General features: G+C 53.5%; 1 protein-coding gene and 1 non-coding gene across 12 annotated transcripts; both read left to right on the top strand.

Annotated features, from left to right (window-relative positions):
- The first annotated feature begins 978 nt into the window (after window positions 1-978).
- TYK2 (tyrosine kinase 2) lies at window positions 979-20,300 on the top strand. Of its 11 annotated transcripts, XM_074350740.1 has the most exons (27): window positions 999-1,165; window positions 1,614-1,772; window positions 2,190-2,307; window positions 2,552-2,658; window positions 2,936-3,151; window positions 6,075-6,198; window positions 6,307-6,454; window positions 6,787-6,950; window positions 8,558-8,918; window positions 9,324-9,533; window positions 9,616-9,773; window positions 11,584-11,692; window positions 11,784-11,973; window positions 12,056-12,159; window positions 12,257-12,439; window positions 12,548-12,635; window positions 13,463-13,590; window positions 14,439-14,574; window positions 14,662-14,816; window positions 15,558-15,708; window positions 16,166-16,263; window positions 16,483-16,675; window positions 17,040-17,158; window positions 17,517-17,689; window positions 17,909-18,026; window positions 18,866-18,976; window positions 19,060-20,300. In XM_074350740.1, exons 5-27 carry the CDS (start codon window positions 2,956-2,958, stop codon window positions 19,192-19,194), a joined length of 3,552 nt encoding a protein of 1,183 aa, XP_074206841.1. In that variant the 5' UTR covers window positions 999-1,165; window positions 1,614-1,772; window positions 2,190-2,307; window positions 2,552-2,658; window positions 2,936-2,955; the 3' UTR covers window positions 19,195-20,300. The 11 variants fall into 11 exon arrangements, with proteins under 11 accessions (XP_074206839.1, XP_074206849.1, XP_074206841.1 ...); XM_074350738.1 differs by lacking the exon at window positions 1,614-1,772 and having other exon boundaries at window positions 979-1,069; XM_074350744.1 differs by lacking the exon at window positions 1,614-1,772 and having other exon boundaries at window positions 2,552-2,617.
- Window positions 3,832-3,904, top strand: TRNAV-AAC (transfer RNA valine (anticodon AAC)). Its single transcript has one exon. It is a non-coding gene; the product is annotated as a tRNA-Val (tRNA).
- Window positions 20,301-21,160: the final 860 nt, after the last annotated feature.

The following is a 21,160-nucleotide window of genomic DNA, read 5'->3' as shown; positions in this document are numbered from 1 at the left end:
TATCAAGGGGAGGGAGAGCCTTGCTAAACTGACTTAACAGGATTCTTGCTAAAGAGAGGCCAAGGATTTATATATTAATGTTATCCATCAGATAACAAGAGTTGGGGGATGACTCAGGATTCTTTGCTCAGACTGGACTGTGCAGACCAAAGACAGGACTGGGGCGGGGGTTAAGGGGTAGTTGAGAATAGGGCTCAGAGGACTAAAGTTTGGTTAAGGAGAGTCTTTGTCATCTCTCTGTACTTCAGTTTCTTTCTCTGGGAATTGAGAATAGGAGCCCCGGCGGGTGGGGTTGGGAACAGTTCAGTGACAGAGTGAATGGTTAGCATGCACGAGGTCCTGGGTTCAATCTCCAGTACCCCCATTAAAAAACAAACAAACAAACAAACAAACAAAAACCAAACAAAAAACCAAGAGAACTATTGCTGGAATCAAATGAGATAATTCCTGCAATACGCTCAGCGCATAGCCTTCTCAGTAAATCGCAGCGACTTGCTGTGTAGGGATCAGAACTCGGATCAGGTAGGACGTCCAAGCTGCTACCTTGAGAGCAAGGGGGCCTGATAGGACAGGGCTACAGGTGATCAGGAGAGGGATGTGAGCAAGTGGGCTGGAAATGCCTCCCGGAGGAAAGCGGGGTCTCAACCAAGGAAGCAGGGCTGGCCAGGCAGACAGGGAAGACAGGCAGGAAGGAATGTAGAGCCATATAGCAGGAGGGTTGGAGGACTGAATGACGGCCGGCTGCAGCCTTGATCGCCGAGATGAGTACCCTGGGCTTGCACGAGAGTCAGGTCCGGAAACCTGACTTGGGTCCTCCGACCGCATGGGTTATTGAAGTCGCTGCGCGGCAGGAAGACCACACTCTCCCGCCCCTGGGCTGAGCGAAAACTGAAGCTGGAACCAATAGGAGAGCCGCCGCTGCAGCGAAAGGGCGGAGCAGGACAGCAGCCAATGAGTGTGCTCTTTTCAGGCGGCCAATAGGAGACGGTGTCCCAGCGGCGATCAGGCGGCGGCAGCCGCAGGGTGGTGGGGCGGGGTCCCGGGTTCCAGCCAGAGTTCCTGCGAAAGGGTGAGTCTGGAGGGGATCGCGAGGGGCCGCGCCTGGAAGGTCGCCAGGGAGGATGCGGCCGGCGGGAGGCTCGGGACAGGCTGCCGGTAGCAGGAGGTGGGTAGAAGCGCCCACATTGCCTTGGGACTAGTTGATGCCCGGTGGGTGCACGTCGCGGTTCCTTCCCCTGCCAGAGGGGCTTGCAAGAGGGGTTTGGAGGTTTCAGTGTGTGTGGGATGCGGACCTCACCCAGACCCCATCTTCCAAGCTGGGTCTGGACCCAGGGGGAACTAGGAAGAAGGAGATGGGCACCCCAAAAGCCCCATCCCCACGATCTTATCTAGAGCGTTAGTAAGATAATAATAGTGATTTTAGCTTATTGCATGCCAGGGCCGGGCCCTTTCCCTGCCTCATCTCATTGAATCCTCCCAGCAACCCTTTGAGATAGTGACTATTACGTGCCCATTTTCCAAATGAGGAAACAGGCTGAGAGAAGTTGCTTCCTGACGAATCCGACATTGCGCTATTAAAACATTCTCTTTTCTGCGTCACTGTTTTAAATCAGTAATATCCGTGGAATCGTTGACAGACCCTCCCGGGAGATACTGGGGACCTCAGGAAGCCTGGCCCTTTGAAAGAGAAAAATCATTGTGATGATAAAGCCAATAATAAGGACTTCATTCTTGCTCTTCTCCGATGTTATTTTTTCATGCCTATTATCAAGGTGCTGACCGTATAACATGCAAAACTGTGTTGAACCATCACAACCTAATTCATTCTAGTTTAAAAAAAAGAATGTAGGGAGAGGGAAATGGTTGGGTGGGTGGTAGAGTTTATGCTTAGCATGTACAAGGTCCTAGTTCAATCCCAAAGAACCTCTGTTAAAAAAAAAAAAGAATGTAGAAAAAAATTCATAACTACAATAATCTGTTTTAGTTACACGATATAAAAAACATGTAAATTATAATAACAGCAGTAATCAAAATTTGAGGTGGAGGAAAATTAAAAAGTGTAAAGTTTCCAAATTCTTTTGAAGTGAAGCTGTTATCAGCTTAAAATAGGGTGTTATAAGTGTAAGGTATTTTATGAGAATTTATGTAATTTCTCATAAAATACCTTACACTTATAACATTAAACTTAGGGTAACCACGAGGGGAAAATCCTGTAGTAATTACATCAAAACACAAAGACAGACAGCAGAATAGGAAACGAGGAACAACGGATCTGCAAAACAACCAGAAAACAACAAAATGGCAATGGTAAGTCCTTACCTGTCTGCAATATGGTAACAGTGGTGCATAATTCACTCACAGCTTTAGTTTAAAAGTTAAAAAAAGGTGGAGGAGGGAGGGGAGGGTATAGCTCAGTGATAGAGCATGCACTTAGCATGCGGGAGGTCCTTGGTTCAATTCCTAATACCTCCATTTAAAAAAAAAAGGTAGAAACTTCACAATCATCTCTTCAGGGCAACACTCTCAGCATCTCCATATCTCCATTTTCCAGATGGGGAAACTGAGGCCCAGCATGGCTAAATGACTTGCCTGAGTTGACACAGGATTCACCTTCCAGGTCTGTCTGACCACACCTGTCTGCCTGGTTACTTTGGAAAGGTGGGTTCAGAGCAGATTTTTGTATCGGTGAATTTGTCCAGGAAAGAGGTTTGGGAGTATTATTGTTCATGACAGCTCTAATAGGTGGGGACACACCCCATCTCCAACAAGCAGATGTGGAAACTGAGGCTCAGGGAGGGGAATTGGGTGCCTAAGTTTGCACAGCAAAGAGGGTCCAGAATCTTCGGGCCTCAAGTCTGGATGGTTGCAAGGTTGAGATGCTAAAAGAGGGGCCTCCAGGCTGAGACCTAGGGGCTGATAGAATGTTTCTTCCCAGCCCAGCCAGCTGTCAAGAGCATGCCTCTGTGCCATTGCGGGGCCACCACCAGGGGCAGAAAGCCCGATGGGGATGAAGCTCAGCCCATGGCCACCAGAGGAGGCTTGAAGGTTCTTCTACACTGGGCTGGCCCTGGTGGTGGGGAGCCCTGGGTCACCTTCAGCGAGGCTACACTGACGGCAGAGGAGGTCTGCATCCACATCGCACACAAAGTCTGTAAGTCCGAGGCATTGGCCCCATGGCAGGGTGGAGGTGCTGGCAGCATCTGGGCCCCATCCACCCAATCGTCTGCCCATTCACACTCTAGCAGACACTGAGTGAGCACCTACTGTGTGCCAGCCCCAAATTACTGCCTTTGGAGAGCTGATATTCTAATAGGAATCAACAGGAAACACAGTAAATAAGAAAACTGCATAGGATGCCAGAGCTAATGGCAAAAAAATGAAAAAGTTGAAGAGATAAGGAAGGGAGCCACAGGGATATCTGGGGGAAGATGGTGCTAGGCAGAGGGAACAGCAAGTGCAAAGACCCTGAGGTGGGAAATTTGCCAACAACAGTGACAAGCCAGTGTGGTTGTAGCTGAGTGAGTGAAGGGGAGACAGGAGTAGGGGAGGGCAAGGAGGTGATGGCACAGGTTGTGCAGGGCCTTCTGGGCCTTAGGGAGGACTTTGGATTTTACTCCAAGAGAGGTGGGAGCCATGAAAGACTGTGAGCAGAGGAGGAACATGACCGCCTCAGGGGTCACAGATGCTCTCTGGCTGCTGTTGGGGGAGCAGACTGTGACAGGTGAGGGCAGGAGCAGAGAGACCAGGGCGGAGGTGACCTCTAGATAGGAGATGATAGGAAGAGGTCAGGCAGGGTCAGATCTTACAGTGCCTTAACCACCAGAGGACTGGGGAAGCTATAGCTCAGTGGTAAAGTGCATGCTTAACAAGCATGAGGTCCTGGGTTCAATCCCCAGTAACTCCATTAAAAAAAAATAATGGAAAAATTAATTTAAAAAAAAACACCAGGGGGAGTAGTTTAGAGTTTAGACTTTTTCCTAGAAGCAGTTGAGAACCATGGAATTATCCAGAGAGCCTGCAGTAGATGTACTCAAAAGTGTAATTTCTGCCAGAGGAGGAGAAGGTCTCTCCAAGGGGACTTCGCTTACATGCCACGTCCTCCAGGACATCCTCTCAAACCCCCTTCCCCACAACTGGATGAGGGCCTTCTGGTAGATTTCTGTAACACCTTGGACTTTCCCATTGATGACTGATTCTTAAAGAAGTTAGACAGGTTTGCTGGGTGATATGAAACATGCTTGGCTGAGGGCCCAGAAAGCCTGATCTGTTAGAGAAAGCAAAGGACTTTAAGAGTAACTGGAGGATCAGTTTCAAGAATTCGGAAGGGAAAGAGGAATTGGAACCAGAGCATAATTGGTTGGGCCTAGCTCATGGATGGCTGACTAAGGGGGTTGGGCTGCCTCAGGGCACAAAGGGGAACCATGGAAGGTTTAAGCCAGAGAGTGAAACAGTTGGGTTCTTTAGGAAGTTGTCTCACAGGGAGGCATGCTCCTTCTTTGAGGGACAGTACACTTAGATGCGATGACTTTGGAGAGCAATTTGCCATCATGTAACTTGGTTGAAATGTACATCCTCTGAAGGCACACAGTACTACAACCTAGGTATGCAGACACTCAGCCCATGTGTTCCAGATGCATACAGGAATGTTCAGAGCTGCCTAGTTTATCCTAGTGAAAAACAGGAGACCATTTCAAAGTCTGTGTACAAGAGAACGCACACATCAATTGCAGTATGGTTGAGCTCTGGAACACTATACAGCCAAGAAAAAGGAATTTGACCAAAGTTACGTATGTCATGTGTGAAGCTTAAAACCTACTGTAGCACAAAAAAGCAAATTGCAGAAGGACACCTATAGTGTAATACCGCATTCAAGTTTATAATATTCAAGACTCGATCATAGGGTAGAGGGGAGGGTATAGCTCAGTGGTAGAGTGCAAGCCTAGCATGCACAAAGTCCTGGGTTCAATCCCCAGCACCTCCATTAAAAATAAATAAGTAAATAAAAACTGAATTACCCCCCCCCCAAATAATCCCCAAGCAAACTAAAATTAAGAAAAGAAAGAAAACAAGACTAGATCATAGGGGATATGAAAATGATAAATTCTAGTTCAGGAGTATGGTTACCTCTTTGTTGGAGGGGAAAGGAGGTGGATGTAGCTGGGGGCTTCAGTTATACTTGCCAAATTTTATTTCTTTATCAGGTGGCTGGTACTTAGGTGATTATAGATTATTCTGGAAGGACTGTTTTGGATATAACTTTTAAGTGATGTGTATAAAAAAGATGCTTGGGTTGTGGGCATGGGGAATGACAGTAAGCCTGGAGGCTGGACTAGGGCTGGGCTTTGGATTGGAAGGAAGTAGGTGGGTCCCAGAGGGATGGAGAATGCAGAAAGAGCAGGATTTGTGACCAGTCTGATGTGGAGGGGCCGTGGGAGGAGTTGAAAATGAGGATCAAATCCTGGCTTAAAGAACCAAGTGGTGGGGAGGCAGGTTTGGGGACCTCAGGTGAGATCTGTTTGGCACGTCTAAGGAGGCCTGAAATGTCCAGAGAGAGAAAGTCAAGTGGTAGTTGGCTATTTCTCTGAGGCTGGAGTTCAGAGAGAGACCAGGAAAAGTACCAGCAGTTTGTAGAGCTGTGTTAGTCAGTCTATGATAGGTTTTGCTGTAGTAACAAGCAGCAATTCTCTTGGGTTAAGACAATGAAGGTTTACCTGAAATCTAATGCAGCTCAGATGATTCACCTCTATCTTGTAGCTTCACCACCAGGCACAAGGGGTCTCCAACATCCCTGGGGCAGGGAAAAGGGCAGGAGAGTTAATTTTGGAACTTGGAAACATGCATACCCCTTATGCCCACCTCCCATTGGCCAGAAACCAGCCCCATGACGCCATCCTAGCTGCAGGGGAGGCTGGGAATTGTAGTCTTTCTGTGAGGCCACAGCACAGTCAACATATTGCATTGCCTTGTGTTGGCAGGGGAGGAGGCCCAGGGAGGGATTGTGAAGGGAGGGTCTGGGGGTCCACAGGGGTAATGGCAGCAGACACCGACTCCTGACTTGTTTCTCCCCTCTCTAGGCATCACTCCACCCTGCTTCAATCTCTTCGCCCTCTTTGATGCCCAGGCCCAGGTCTGGCTACCTCCAAACCACATCCTAGATATCTCTGGAGACAGGAGCCTGACATTGCACTTCCGCATGAGGTGGGTGATGTCCCCTTGGAAGGCTTGTCCCGTTTTTTCTGTCCCCACCTTCCTGGAGCTGGTCTGAATCCACGCTAAGCCCCAGCTGCGCCCCCTCCCTTCCTGCAGGTTTTATTTCCGGAACTGGCATGGCATGAATCCTCAGGAGCCGGCTGTGTACCGCTGCGGGCCCCCAGGGGCTGAGGCTTCCTCAGAACAGGCAGAGAAAGGGATACAACTCCTGGACCCAGCCTCCTTTGAGTACCTCTTTGAGCAGGTGTGAGCAGGGCTGGGGGGGCAGGACTGTTTGTGGGGTACAGGGCAATTAAAGAGTCCCTATTTCCCTCCCAATTTACCATAGCTGATAGATTTCAATACATTCTTCTGGGATTCTTTGGCTGCCTGAACCGAAGGGTTTTGAGACTCTTAGAATGCTGTGATCAGTTAATGATGTCTGCCACAGGCATAGGGTTGGACAGAGGAGGCATACATGCTGTATATTTGGCCATCACAAAAAATGGGGGCTCAATCCCTTTCCCAGAGTGGCCAGAAGCTTGGGAGTGAACAGGTTCCCATGTCACCCTTACTGTTTGACTCCCCCATCCCCAGGGCAAGCATGAATTTGTCAATGACGTGGCATCGCTGTGGGAGCTGTCAAGTGAGGAGGAGATCCACCACTTTCAGAACGAGAGCCTGGGCATGGCCTTCCTGCACCTCTGCCACCTTGCTCTCCGCGATGGTGTCCCCCTTGAGAAGGTGGCCAAGAAGATCAGGTGTCTGGGAATGGGGTGGGGATGCTGCATAGGTGGGTAGAATGCCTGGGCATCTGGGGGCCAGGATAGACCTTGCATACTGCCATGCCTTCAACAAACATTTATCGAGCACCTACTGTATGCTGGTACTCATTTTGGGTGTTGGGAACACATCAATGAACAAGGCAGACAAAAATCTCTGCCCTCCTGGAGCTCACATCTGATGGAGACAGGCAATAAACAAAACACAGAAGTATAAGGTATAGCATTTTAGATGGTGTTAAGGACAATTAGGAAAAATTAAGCAGGAGAAGAGAAGGGAGGAGTGTCAGAGAGTGAGGGGTGTACAGTTTAAAACAGTTGTCAGGGAATTCCTCACTGAGAAGGTGGCTTTCCAATTCAAAGATTCTAAGGAAATGAAGGAGGGAGCCAGGTTGGTATCTGGGAGAAGACAGTTCTCCACAGAGGGATTAGCCAGTGCAAAGGCCCTGAGATTGGACCGTGCCTGATATGTTGGAGGCTAGAGCAGGGTGGGCTTGGAGGACTCCCTAGAGTTCAAGGGAAGGAAGGAGACAGGGGTCCAGGGAGCTGCTCGCCTCCACTGCAGTGCAGGCTGGGGCAATCACGGCTTACTGCCTGGAGGAGGCGGCAGGAGAAATGGGTCTTTCAGGACCTGTGGTTCTTCTTAAAGCACATATTTTTCGGTCCCTGTCCTCTTATCACTCTAGAGGACTAGGGCTGTGAAGCTCAGGGCACTGGCAAGCCCAGAGGAGGCACCCTACCCAAGAGATCAGAAAACACTCCTGGGGGGAGGCGACGTTTTTGCTGAGACCTGAAAGTTGTGTTGGCTTTATCCATTTGTGGATTGCATTGGCAAAGCATTCAAGGCAGAGGGAATAGCATGTACAAAGGCCTAGGGCAGGAGGCAGCAAAGACCTGTTTCCAGGGGAACTGAACTTGGAATGGGATTGCCCAGGTTCAGGAGTCGGCCAGGCACTAGTCAGGGGGCCTTTTTCCCCTGAGGGCCCTCGGGAGCCCTGGAAAGCTTGGAATTGGGGGCAGAGGCAGCTAGAACCTTGAGCTTTAGGATCCCTCTGTTCAAGGGGTGGAAGAGGCAGCTTGGGACATAGAGGGTGAGGCTTGGAAATCTGTGATCTAAGCGGACTATACTGGTGGGCAGTTGCAGGGTAGGAGAATGAGTGATGGGTAGGACTTTGTGAAGAGCAGAGGGGCTTCCCAGAGTGGTACCTTTTATTGATAATTATATATACATATGTATTTTAACGGAGGTACTGGGGATTGAACCCAGGACCTTGTGCATGCTGAACATGCGCTCTACCACTGTCCCCACCTGCCCCCAAGGCAGAGCCCTTTAGAGCTTAAGGAAGTTGCCCAAGAGCTGGGATCTTAGCCACCAGTCTCCTCTGGAGTCCAGGCCCTGGACATGGATGCCACCCAGCCTCCCCACGCTGGCCCTCTATCACATTCTCTCCTTCCAACTCCAGAATAGCCTGCCTTTTTCTAGACAAGACATCTGAAGTTCAGAGAGGTTAAGCCATTTGCCCCATGTCACCCAGCTGGGCCTGCAACCCAGGCCCCTGACCTGGCCCTCCTGGTGGTCCCCACAGCTTCAAGGACTGCATCCCATGCTCCTTCCGACGGCAGATCCAGCAGCACAACGTGTTGACACGGCTGCGCCTGCGCAGCATCTTCCGCAGGTTCCTGAGGGCCTTCCAGCCGGGATGCCTCTCCCAGCAGGTCGTCATGGTTAAATACCTGGCCACGCTGGAGCAGCTGGCACCCCGCTTTGGCACAGAGCGCGTGCCCGTGTGCCATCTCGAGCTGCTGGCCCAGGCCGAGGGGGAGCCCTGCTACATCCAGGACGGCGGGCAGGCCTCTCTGGACCCCGAGTCTGCCCCCGGACCCCCCACCCACGAGGTGCTGGTGTCGGGCACTGACGGCATCCAGTGGCGGCTAATACAGGCAGAGGTGAGCGGGATGCCTCTTTCACCTGGTGGCCCGGGGCAGCTGGGCGATGGCACTCCTGCTCCGCCTTGGCCCTGGCCTCTGAAGGGACTCTGGTGCAGGTGGTTTTTTTCCCCACGTGGCTCTGAGATGTGTCTGTCTGCCTGCCCCCAGGGACCTGATTTCTGGAGTCTGTCCTGTAGAGACCGCTTTGTCTGGCATCTATGGCTGAGAGGGCTAGGAGCCTCCTTCCTGCCCTCTCTGAGTTCTGGCTTCTCTTTGGGTGGGTGCCCTGTCCAGCCTGTGGCACTGGGACTCATGGGGGGATTCCTGAAAAGGTTACTGCTCCCTCCAGCTCCCGCCTCTCTGCTGGGGGACTAAAGAGGCACAGCCCTGCTCCATTCATCTGCCCCACATGCTGGTTTCCAGGGTCCCTGTGGTGGTGCTGATGGTGACAGCAGCAGGAATCCCCGTGCTGGCCCATCTGGGAAGAAAGCCAAGGTCCAAGAAGAGGGCAACCAGCCAGCGGACAGGCCTCGGGAGGCACCATGGGCCTACTTCTGTGACTTCCAGGACATCACTCACATGGTGCTGAAAGAACGCCGTGTCAGCATTCATTGTCAGGACAACAAGTGCCTGGTGGGGCCCGGGACTGGGGGAAGGGGTTGGCGAAGGGCGCCTCTGACCTGCAACACCTGCCTGACGTCCCCCTGGCCTACAGGAGCTGACCCTGCCTTCCCGGGCTGCGGCCCTGTCCTTGGTGTCATTGGTGGATGGCTATTTCCGCCTGACCGCCGACTCGAGCCACTACCTATGCCACGAGGTGGCTCCTCCACGGCTGGTGATGAGTATCCAGGACGGTATCCATGGACCCCTGCTGTGAGTGCGGGGTCAGGGGGAGGGCAAGTGGCTGGTGTGGGCCGAGGTGGTGGCAGCTGCCCACGGGACTGTGAGCTCCAGGGACCATGGGGTTTGAATGAGGTGTGTGCACGGTTGTGTCTCAGTGCGTGCCTGTGTGTCTTAGGGTGTGAGGGCACGTGTGTGAATGCACATGTGTGGGTAGGCATTCGTGTCTTCATGTGCGTGTTTGCTTGTGTGTGCATACGTGTATGTGTACAAGGATTCACTCGTACCACACGGGGCATGCATTCACATCAGTAGGTGCACAGGGGTGAGCGCACCTGTTCACCCATGTGTGTCCGTGTGTAGAAGTGCACGTGAGCCTGCCCATGTGTGTGTGTGCAGACATGTGTGTGCAAATAGGGGGGAGAGAGGGCGCCGGCAGTGGCATGGGTGGTGTGTCGTGCTGAGAGTGCCTGGGTCTGGGACTGTCACCGTGCACGTCTGGATGTTTAACAGCCCATTTGGCATACAGCTGTGTCACTGCTCTGGTGACTGCATTTAAAATCATCATGCCTTGTTTCGCATGTGACATGACTAGTGACTTTTGCGGGGCTGTGTGTTGCCCCACACGCTGGTGGCCATTCAGATGTGTGTGTGAACACCTTTGCAGGGTCCTGGTAATTGTGATCACTGTCTGAGTGCCCTGCTTGGACATGTGGGGCTGAGGATGTCAAGTGTCAGGGCTTATATGGTCATCAGGGGTGTGGGTGGCCATGCTGCTGGGTTGGGGTTTGTGACTGTCAGCTTGTCTGGTCCTTGGCCCTGTGCTTGGGTGTCCCCCATTCTACCTGTGACGCTGGGGCTGTCCCCTGGCGGTGTCTAGGTCTGACCCCTCCGAGCCTAGTCTCTAGGCCAGAGGAGGGTGAAGGGGTCGTTTCTCTGAAGTGTGTGCCACCCGTCAGGGGTCTGTGGGCCACATCAACGTGTGGCTTAGTCCGTTCAGGCGGCTCTAACAGAATACCATTGACTCGGTGGCTTAGCAGCCACAGACACTTATTTCTCACAGTTCTGAAGGCTAGAAGTCCAAGTTCAAGGTGCTGGCAGATCTGGTGTCTGGCGAGAGCCCCACTTCCAGGATCACAGCCAGAAGTTCAGTCTTCTGTCTTTGTCATATGGTGAACTGGACGAGAGAGATCTCTGAGGTCCCTTTCATAAGACACTGATCCCATTCGTGAGGGCCCCACCCTCATGACATAATCATCTCCCAAAGGTGCACCTCCTAATGCCATCACCTTGGGTTTAGGGCTTCAACACAGGAATTTTAGGGAGAACACAGACATTCAGTCCATAGCAGTGTGTGAGCCAACATGTGTGTAGTTGTCAGGGCCCATGTGGCTGTGACACCTTGTAGTACCTGTTTGTGCTCATGACACTTGTCGCCTCTGGGTCTGGGTGCTGATGCCCATGCTACTGTGTTATGCTGGGTCAGCGCTGTGTCTGCGATCACCAGCCTTTGGGTGTGTGACAGACTGTGCATTGTGTGCCACCCCGCAAGTGGCTGTGTCTGTGGCTGGGTGTGTGCCCATCTGGAATCTGATGGCGGTTTCCTGTCTGTGTGTGTGTCACCTTGTAAGCCATGGTGTTTGACAGTTGTTATGCACAAGTGTGTGCCTCTTCGGGTACCTGTGTCTGTGTGTGTTTTTGTGTGTGTGACAGTGTTACATCTGTGTGTGTGTATTCAGACACAGTGTCATCACATAAGTTGTGTCTGACATTTATCTCAGCTGGGAGGGTGCCCCCAGGTGCCCTGATGGTGCCCCCTTGTCGTCCCCAATCCCCTGCCCAGGGAGCCATTCGTGCTGGCCAAGCTTCGGCCCGAGGATGGCCTCTACCTCATTCACTGGAGCACCAGCCACCTCAACCGCCTCATCCTCACGGTGGCGCAGCGTGACCAGGTGGGCCTGGGGTGGGGGTCCTGGGCTGGGGCAGGGCTCGCTCCCTGCCTGGACCCCTGCTCACTGCCCCCACCCCCACCCCCCACCTTAGGCATCTGGCCCGAAGGGCTTGCGCCTGCGGAAGTTCCCCATAGAGGTACAAGCTGGGACCATCACGCTGGAGGGCTGGGACCAGCCCTTCCCTAGCGTGCGGGAGCTGCGGGCTGCCCTGCAGGGATGCTCCCTGCGGGCCGGCAACGACTGTTTTTCCCTGCGCCGCTGCTGCCTGCCCCGGCCAGGAGGTATGGAGATGGTTGGGGGGCCACGGGGTCCGGAAATCCTTTCCCCTCTGTGCCAGTCCTCAGTGACAGCTTCCACCCCCAGAGATCTCCAACCTCATCATCATGCGGGGGTCTCAGGCCAGCACCAGGCCACTCAACCTCAGCCACCTCAGCTTCCACCGCGTCCGCCAGGAAGACATCACCCAGGTAGTGCGACGGAGGCGCCCCTGCGGGCGTGGGGCACTGGGAGGCAGGCAGCCCTGAGCCGTTGTCATGGAGGTGTTCCATGCCATGTCCCCCCCAGCTGTCCCACTTGGGCCAGGGCACAAGGACCAACGTGTATGAGGGCGTCTTGCGAGTGGAGGGCGGAGGCCCCGAGGAGGACAAGGCAGGTGGCAGGGACCCCGCAACGGCCGACGAGGGCCGTGGGCAGGACCTGCGAGTGGTTCTCAAGGTGCTAGACCCCGGTCACCATGACATCGCCCTGGTAAGTGAGCACGGCCAGGGGACAGGGTGGGGGGAGGGGGGGGAATGGCGGTGGTTGGGGCAAGATGAAGGGGACAGGGTCTGCACCTGACCTGCCCTGTCCCCACAGGCCTTCTATGAGACAGCCAGCCTCATGAGCCAGGTCTCCCACGTGCACCTGGTCTTCGTGCACGGCGTCTATGTGCACGGCTCCGAGAGTAAGTGGGCCCTGCCCCCCCACCCCGTGCCCCTCCATTTACAGCTCGATCCAACTTATACCCTCGACCTGCGTCCTTATCCCTGACTACACACTGACCCTGGCCTATACCCCAACCCCAGTCTGTGCCCATCTGACTCTCACCTATACCCTGAACCCTGTCTACAACTTGACCCTTACCTGCACCCTGATCCCAGCTACACCCTCACCCTCCACCTACACCCTGACTCCGTACTGCACCCCAAGTTCCATCTGTCACCCAAACACCTCCACAGCCCAGCTCCATCTGCCCTCCTACCCCATCAACACTGTGACACCACACAGACCCAGCCTTGTTGGCCACCATGATCCTCCCAGACCTCAGCCCCTCTCCCCTCACTCTGCGTGCACCTTGTAGCTCCTTGTTCAAGGTGACTGCAGCCAGCCCACAGGCCCACCGACCTCAACCGCACGTGTCCCTCTCTCCTGCTTTCCCATCAGCGCTGGCCTCCACGCCAGCCCTGCACACCTCCCACTCCACCAGCACCCCTACTGGGAAGACACCTATGGGATCCCAACTTCACTCATGCCCCAACCTGGAGCTCCACACCTGCGTTTGTCTGCACCTGCCCCCACTTCCCCAGCCCCATCCTGGACCCTCATGCCACCACTCACCTCAGCCTACCCTCCATCCCGCATTTCTCCTCTCCCCAAAGTCCCTCCCAAGCCTCCCCTACCGCACCCCTGCCTGACCCCTTCCCCACCTACAGTCCCAGCCCCCATGTCCTGCCCCTGGTGTCTTGGAGGGTGAGCAGGTGGGCAGCACCTGCAGTGGCTGGGCCTTTGCAGACATCATGGTGACGGAGTACGTGGAGCATGGGCCCCTGGACGTGTGGCTGCGGCGGGAGAGAGGCCACGTGCCTCTGGCCTGGAAGTTGACAGTGGCCCAGCAGCTGGCCAGCGCCCTCAGCTACCTGGTGCGTAGCCTACAGGCAAGGCCTGGGTCCGTGGGGAAGGCCAGGGCAGCCTCTGCATTGGATGTGGAGGCCTCGACACATCCTCCAATTCACACACTGACCTGGGGAGATCTTCCCTGAATCTCATCTGCTCATACACCCCTGTGGCTCCCACCTCCCCTGAGAGAACACCTAACTCCTCCATTTGGTGTCCAAGACCCTGTCACTCTCTCTTGCCATTCATCCCAGCCCCTCCTGGTCCAGTCACCCCAGTTTCCAGAATACCCCCTGTGTGCCAGGCTCTGTCCTAGGCCCTGGGGGACACAACAGAAAACAAAACAGACGGAAATCTCTGTCCTTAGGGAGCTGGCATTTGAGTTGGGAAGGACAAATGAGAAATAATAATTAAGTACATTACATAATATATCAGAAAGTGGTAAGAACTATGTTGGAAAAGTAGAGGTGGAGATAAAGACTTGCTACAGTTTGGGGAACAGGTGAAGTTTTAAATAGGTGGGTTGGGGAGGTCTCACTGTGCATCTGGGGGAAGTGTGTTCCAGGCGGAGGGAACACCCAGTGCAAAGGTCCTGGGGAAGGAGCTTTCCTCACATGGGTTTGAGGACAGCAGAGGGGTCCTCTGGCCTTTTGTCCTTGACCAAAAGCCTTGGCCCCAGTGCCAGGAAAACAGGAAGGACTCACTGGGCACCCAGGGCTGGCCTGTCACTATGACAATGTACTGGAATCTGCATAATGACCCTGATTGTCTTTTTTTCACATGGGCTATCCCTGTGGGGACCACATGGGATGGGATGGGGGTGAGACCTACACCCCCAGTGGCCATGCCCTCTTTCCACCCCATCCCACCCCAGGAAGACAAGAGTCTGGTTCATGGCAACGTTTGTGGCCGGAACATCCTGCTGGCACGGCTGGGGCAGGCGGAGGGCACCAGCCCCTTCATTAAGCTGAGTGACCCGGGCGTGGGCCTGAGCGCCCTCTCCAGGGAGGGTGAGGACCTGGGCAGGGCTGGGTATAGGGATGGGCTTTCCCCACTTATTTTACCTTGCTGACTGACCTCTGACCCTGGCCCCCCAGAGCGAGTAGAGCGGATCCCTTGGACAGCCCCAGAGTGCCTGTCTGGTGGAGCCAACAGCTTAAGCACCGCGGCGGACAAGTGGGGCTTTGGAGCCACCCTCCTGGAGATCTGCTTTGATGGGGAGGCCCCTCTGCAGGGCCGTAGCCCCTCCGAGGTATGTCCTGGGGACCCCTGGGCCTTCTCCACAAAGAGGGCAGGCATCTCCAAGGAGTCTAGAGGATATATTTAGTGTCCAGAGCTGCCTCCCCTCTGGCTGAGCGGCCTCACATATGTTGCCTCATCTCTCTGGGGCTCCATCAGGTCATCTATCTGTTGCGGTTAACTGTAGTCCCAACTTCATAAGGTCGTTGTGGCACACAGCAGATAGGCCACGGGCTTCAGTTTTCAGCAGTGGCTGGGTCAGTGATGGGGGAAGCATGGACTGTCAGGAGAAAGGGGTCCCAAAGGATGCGCCTGACCCAGCTGAGGTGTCGGGCAAGACTTCCCAGAGGAGGTTTTAATCCAAGTGCAGAAGTGTCACAGTGTCCCAACCTAGGAAGGGCAGCCTAGACAGAGGGCACAGCCTGTGCAAAGGCTTGGGGGCTTTGGTGCTTTCAGGGAACTGCAGTATGCAGGACCTTCCTGGAACCAGAGGTGGGTAGAAGCCAGGGCAGGAAGGGCCAAGTGTGAAATGCTCCAGCACAACAGTCTGCTGGACTTGGGTTCAAGTCCTGGCTCTGCAGCGGTGGACAAATCTGCGTCCCTTTGCCGAGGCTCACTTGCCTCATCTGTAAAATGGGAATGGCAAGAACGAAGACCTGGCTGGTCCAGCCCTGCTACTCCAGGGACTAGATTCTGCCTCGAGGGAAAAGGACTGAGAGGGTGCACTGACTCCTTCCCATCCCCTCCCCAACAGAAAGAGCGCTTCTACCAAAAGCAGCACAAGCTGCCGGAGCCCTCATGCCCAGAGCTGGCCACACTCACCAGCCAGTGCCTGACTTACGAGCCAGCCCAGCGGCCATCCTTCCGCACCATCCTGCGTGACCTCACTCAGCTGCAGCCCCAAAGTAAGCACTGCTACAGGGCCAGGACCCTGGGTGAAGGGGAGAGGCTGGGATCCCTGCTGACCCAGGCCTGGTGCACCCACAGTCTCTGTAGAGTGGCCTACAGTGTGTGCAGTTTCTAATTCACTCAAGTAGGGGGAGAGGATGCTTCGAGCTCTCCTTAATGTTTTGCTTGGGGAAAGCCACAACTTCTTTGGATGAATTAGACCATGGCAACTTTTTAGGTTTTAAAAGTTTGTGCCCTTTACCCAACCTCAGAACATCCCAGGTATCTGTCTTGGTGTGGCCAATTCCACATTTTGGACAAGAAGTGGAATTTTCCAGCTCTTGAAAAAAAAAAAGTGTCCTTATCTCTAGGATCAGATGCTGAGGGTAGTAGTTGCCAGCTTTCTGTTTCCCCAAGTGTGAGCCTGCTGGGGAAAGGGCGGGGATCGGGATTCACCCACTGTGGCTTTTCCAGATCTCTTTGATGTCTTGTCTGTGAACCTGGACTTGCCTGTGTCAGATCCCACGGTTTTCCACAAGCGTTATTTGAAAAAGATCCGGGATCTGGGCGAGGTGAGGGCGGGGCCTGGAGGAGGGGGGGGCGGGGCCGGGGCTGTTAGAAAGCCCTGGCCTTAGAAGACCCTTAGCTTCAAGGGAGGCTCTGGGGAGGGAGGCCTAGGCCCCAAGGGCACCCTTCAATGTGGAGTGGGTGGGGCCTAGGATTTTCCAAACAGACGAGGTGGGGCCTGGGGAGCTGTGGGTGGGGCTAATGCTCCTGGACGCTCCGGCCAGGGTCACTTCGGGAAGGTCAGCCTATATTGCTATGACCCCACCAACGATGGCACTGGTGAGATGGTGGCAGTGAAGGCCCTTAAGGCAGGCAGCGGTCCCCAGCTCCGCACGGGTTGGCGGCGAGAGATCGACATCCTGCGCACGCTCTACCACAAGCACATTGTCAAGTACAAGGGCTGCTGCGAGGACCAAGGTGGTCAGAGCCTAGATATGTGGTGGGCGGAGCCAGAGCTTGGGTGTGGTTTGGTGGGCGGAGCCAGCAATACCTGGCCAGTTACAGCCTCTCAGCCCCAGGCTGGAGGATGTACTTGGCCCTGCTGCCTCCTTTTCATCTGGTAGGCGCTCTGCCAAGACTAGGGTGGGTGGGAGCCACCGTCAGCTCCCTTACCTGGAGACGGGTTGGTTCAGGACGGTTCTGTCCCACCTGAGGGCTGGGCCTAATGTGGACAAGTCTTGACTTTCCCACCTAACTTAGGGTGGGGGCTGCAGGCCTCAGGGTGGGTGGCCCGTGGCCCCTGCCTCTACTGCCCTTACAGGCTGCCCCTTTCCTGTGTCAGGTGAGAAGTCGGTGCAGCTCGTCATGGAGTACGTGCCCCTGGGCAGCCTCCGAGACTACTTGCCCCGGCACAGCGTCGGGCTAGCCCAGCTGCTGCTCTTCGCCCAGCAGATCTGCGAGGTGGGCCTGACCACCCTTGCTTGGAGAACCTGCTGCCCTCCTGGTTGTCCTGGCCTGACCTTCCTATCCCCTCTGCTCGCCTGGCCCTGTCCCTGGGCCAGCTCTCCTCCATCCCTGTCCATTCAACAGATCACCTGGCCACACCTCCGCCAGCCTGGCCCCCAACCCATCTAGTTTCCACTGATGATTTGACCCTGGCCCAGGAGCACCTGTGTGGCCCCACCTCTGCTCTCCGGCTCCAGCTTACTTTTGTTTGGCCCTACCTAACATCCTGCCCACTCTGGTGCCCGTTCCCTGCGAGGTTGACTGACACTGGCGGGGCAGGTGTCACCCTGATCCTGACTCACCCTGCCCCCAGGGTATGGCCTACCTGCACGCGCAACACTATGTGCACCGAGACCTGGCTGCGCGCAACGTGCTGCTGGACAACAACAGGCTGGTCAAGATCGGGGACTTCGGCCTAGCCAAGGCCGTGCCCGACGGCCACGAGTACTACTGCGTGCGCGAGGATGGGGACAGCCCGGTGTTCTGGTGACCAGGCGGGACCCAACTGGAGGGGGGTGCCCAGGTGACCTGGAGCAGACAGGGTGGAGGAGACGGATGCTGGGGCCTCAGACAGAAGGTCCTGGTTCCAGTGACACTACCCTGTCTCTTAAGGGTGGGCCCTTAACTGGGGCCAGATGGCTCCTAAGCCCCAGGTAAGGACTCCAGCCTGGTCTGGCCCAAGGCCTGAGTGCCCTTTCTCTCCAGGTATGCCCCAGAGTGCCTGAAGGAGTGTAAGTTCTACTATGCATCCGACGTCTGGTCCTTTGGGGTCACCATGTATGAGCTGCTGACCTATTGTGACTCCAGCCAGAGTCCCCCTTCGGTGAGAGCCAGGCTGGTGCCTCTGGGGAGGAGTTAGTGAGGCCTGCATTCAGTTCCCAGCTCCCCCACCTGAGCCTCATAGTCCCAATCTGTAAAGTGGGCCATTTACACTGCAGCATGCTTTGATTGTGACAGAAAGCAGCTCAAATAGGAATAGCTTATTCCACTATTTGCAAACTCCAGGAGGACACTGAGGACACAGCTTGATCTTGACCTTCAAATGTCATCAGGAATCCCATTTTCTCCATCTCTTGGCTCTACAGTTCTCTGTGGTAGCATTTCTCAAGCACGCCTTTCCTCTATTGTGGCAACAGTGGACCCCCACCCCTCTAGGGACCGTCCCCACCCCCCAGTTGAGGAGAAGAGGGTTCTTCTCTTTCCAGCATAATTCAGGACCCTCTGATTGGCCCAGCTTGGCTCACGTGCCCTCCAGGGAACCAATGATTGTGTAGTCCTTGGCTAGGGAGAGGAGCCTAGAGTATATTAGGGATTTATTCCCAAAGCCAATCAGAGTGCCTTTATAGGAGAGAGAAAAAAAAAGATTTGGAACTGGCAAAAACAACTTGCTTGGAGGCTTAGTAATAACAGCAGACACCTAATTCAGAATTATTATATGAATATTAGTTTATCTAACTTTCACAGTAACCCCAGGTAGTAGGTGTTATTACCCATTTTACAGATGAGAGAACTGAGGCCTAGAAGGTGAAGTCCTAAGTCCAAAATTACACAGCTGAGAAGTGGTAAAGGTGGGATGAGAACCCCTGCTGTCCAGCTTCAAACTCCTAACCTCTACCTAGACGGCCCGCCTCTTAAAAAGTGCTTGTCTTATTTCTTCTGTAGAAATTCATTGAGCTCATAGGCCACACCCAGGGACAGATGATGGTGCTGAGGCTCACTGAGCTGCTGGAACGAGGGGAGAGGCTGCCGCAGCCAGAGAAATGTCCCTGTGAGGTGAGACTCTCCCCTCCTCCCTTGCCCCCACCATCAGCCCAGAGAGAGAGAAGAGATCACAGCCTCAATTTTTCCTTCTCCAGATCTATCTGCTCATGAAGAACTGCTGGGGAACAGAGGCCTCATCCCGGCCGACCTTCCAGAACCTCATACCCATCCTCAAAATGGTCCATGAGAAATACCGAAGCCAGGCCCCCTCAGTATTCAGTGTCTGCTGAAGCCCACCAGCAGCTCTGCTTGGGGGAGATTGGAGCAGGCAGGACCCACAGAGAGGGCCTCCCGCTCACTCCCTGCCCCAGGGAGAGCTCACAAGTGGGAGGTCAGCTTCACCGACTTCCTGTGCTGTGCTCCTGTCCGGAGAACACATCTCTGTGAACTGACTTCCCTTGCCTTAGTCTCTTTGGGCTGCTAGAACGAGATACCACAGACTGTGTGGCTTATAAATGACAAAAATGTATTTCTCACAGTTCCAGAGTCTGGGAAGTCCAAGATCAAGGCATCAGCCTAGTCAGGTCTTGGCGAAGGCCCTCTTCCTGGTTCATAGCCTGTGCCTTCTCACTATGTCCTCCCAAGGTGGAAGAGGACAAAGGATCTTTCTGGAGCCTCTTTTATAAGGGCACTAATTGCTTTAGTGAGGGCCCCATCCTCATGACCTATGCAGCTCCTAATACCATCACATTGGGCATTAGGATTCCAACATATGACTCTTGAGGGGACACAGACATTCAAACCATAAAACCTTCCAAGGTAATGAGCCTGACCCAGGCTCCTGAGGGACCCAGGACAACAGGGAGCTAACCAGGCCCTTGAATCTGATCTTTCTGCCGTCCTCCAGCACCCGCCCTTGGAGCCCACTATCTCCCCTAGCTAGTAATAGACTCATATTTCCTCTGCTAGAGGCATGGTCCCTGGGCTCCTCTTCAGCAGAGTCTGCTCTCCTGGGGACTGCAGCTAGGGCAAGACACTGCAGAAGCCAGATTCAGCTATTCAACCTTTGCTCACCTATGAATCACCAGCCAGCAATTAAACCAGTGCCTGGAACACAGAAGGCCCTCAATCTGTATGTTAAATATGTCAGCAAAGGTCCCCTAAGGGGGACCACATGCCACGTAGATAAGATTGCCAGTTTCACCCTTTTCTCACTGTGTGACCTCAGGCAAGTGGCTTCCCTTCTCTGGGCCTTAGCTCTCAACTATGAACTGGGGATGGGCGTGCTTGCTACCTTGTAGGACTAATGTAAAGAGCTAATGAGGTCATGTTTGTCAAATGCTTATCAGAAAGATATACAAACAAGTGCTTAATAAACATTTGATAGTATTGTTAATCTAGTGTTTGCCAACATGTTTCTATGGAACAGGTTAATTTGAGACGGGTCAGCCACGTTGTGAAAGACATTTAAATTTCTTCCCCATTTCTCAAGACCTTGTGCATCTCAGCTCTCTTGACTGGACAGTTGCACACTCTTCTAGTGATATTTGCTTTTTATAGCAGTTTTCAAAATTAAATATTCATTATAGCTATAAATCTTTTCAGTTTTGGATAGGTAATATTGACATAGACATTGAAATGTTTCCCTCCTGTGTCCCTCAGCCACCACTCGTCCCCTCCCTGGGAGACACCCAGTGTCGTCTGGTTTCCTGTTTTGACTTCCAGAGACATTTTTATCCAGATACAAGGAAATCTATACACATATTATATTTTCTCATTTTCCCCTTATTTTTCTTTATATATATTTTATACTTTCCCATCTTTGTTTTCTATTTTTTTCTTTTTTGTGTATTTTTAATTTTGAATTCTATTTTCTATTTTCCCATCTTTTGCAAAAATAATAGTCTGGGCTACTATAGAGAGCTCTAGACTATATCCTTGCTATTTTTTTTTTCCCATGTAATAGGTCTTTGGGGTGGTCCCATATAGCCAGGCCAACTGTGTTTCCTCTTCTTATGGTCATGTTTTAGCCCATTATTCAGATGTCATCAGTGTTTGCTCCCTGCTGGGGTTCATGCAGTCATTGTTCATCCTTTGCCAAGCCCATGCTGCTGCCGCCGTGAATAACCGTATGTGCACGTCATTTCACCCATGTTCAAGGGCATCAGTAGGACAGATACCCAATGGGAATAGCTGCTTGCACCATCTAACCTGGTAATTTAAGAAAGTCCTTGCCACTAGAATATATTTTGATAG

Source organism: Camelus bactrianus, chromosome 22, assembly GCF_048773025.1.
Source record: "Camelus bactrianus isolate YW-2024 breed Bactrian camel chromosome 22, ASM4877302v1, whole genome shotgun sequence".
Lineage (NCBI taxonomy): Eukaryota > Metazoa > Chordata > Mammalia > Artiodactyla > Camelidae > Camelus > Camelus bactrianus.
This window is presented reverse-complemented; position numbering and strand designations above follow the sequence as displayed.

Excerpts from the sequence above, each read along its gene's own strand:
- TYK2 (XM_074350738.1), top strand. The coding sequence starts at position 2,956 with ATGCCTCTGTGCCATTGCGGGGCCACCACCAGGGGCAGAAAGCCCGAT. Across the intron at positions 12,160-12,256 it reads GCCAGGAAGACATCACCCAG|CTGTCCCACTTGGGCCAGGG; the intron begins GTAGTGCGACGG and ends TGTCCCCCCCAG. Across the intron at positions 14,817-15,557 it reads AGGGCCGTAGCCCCTCCGAG|AAAGAGCGCTTCTACCAAAA; the intron begins GTATGTCCTGGG and ends CCTCCCCAACAG.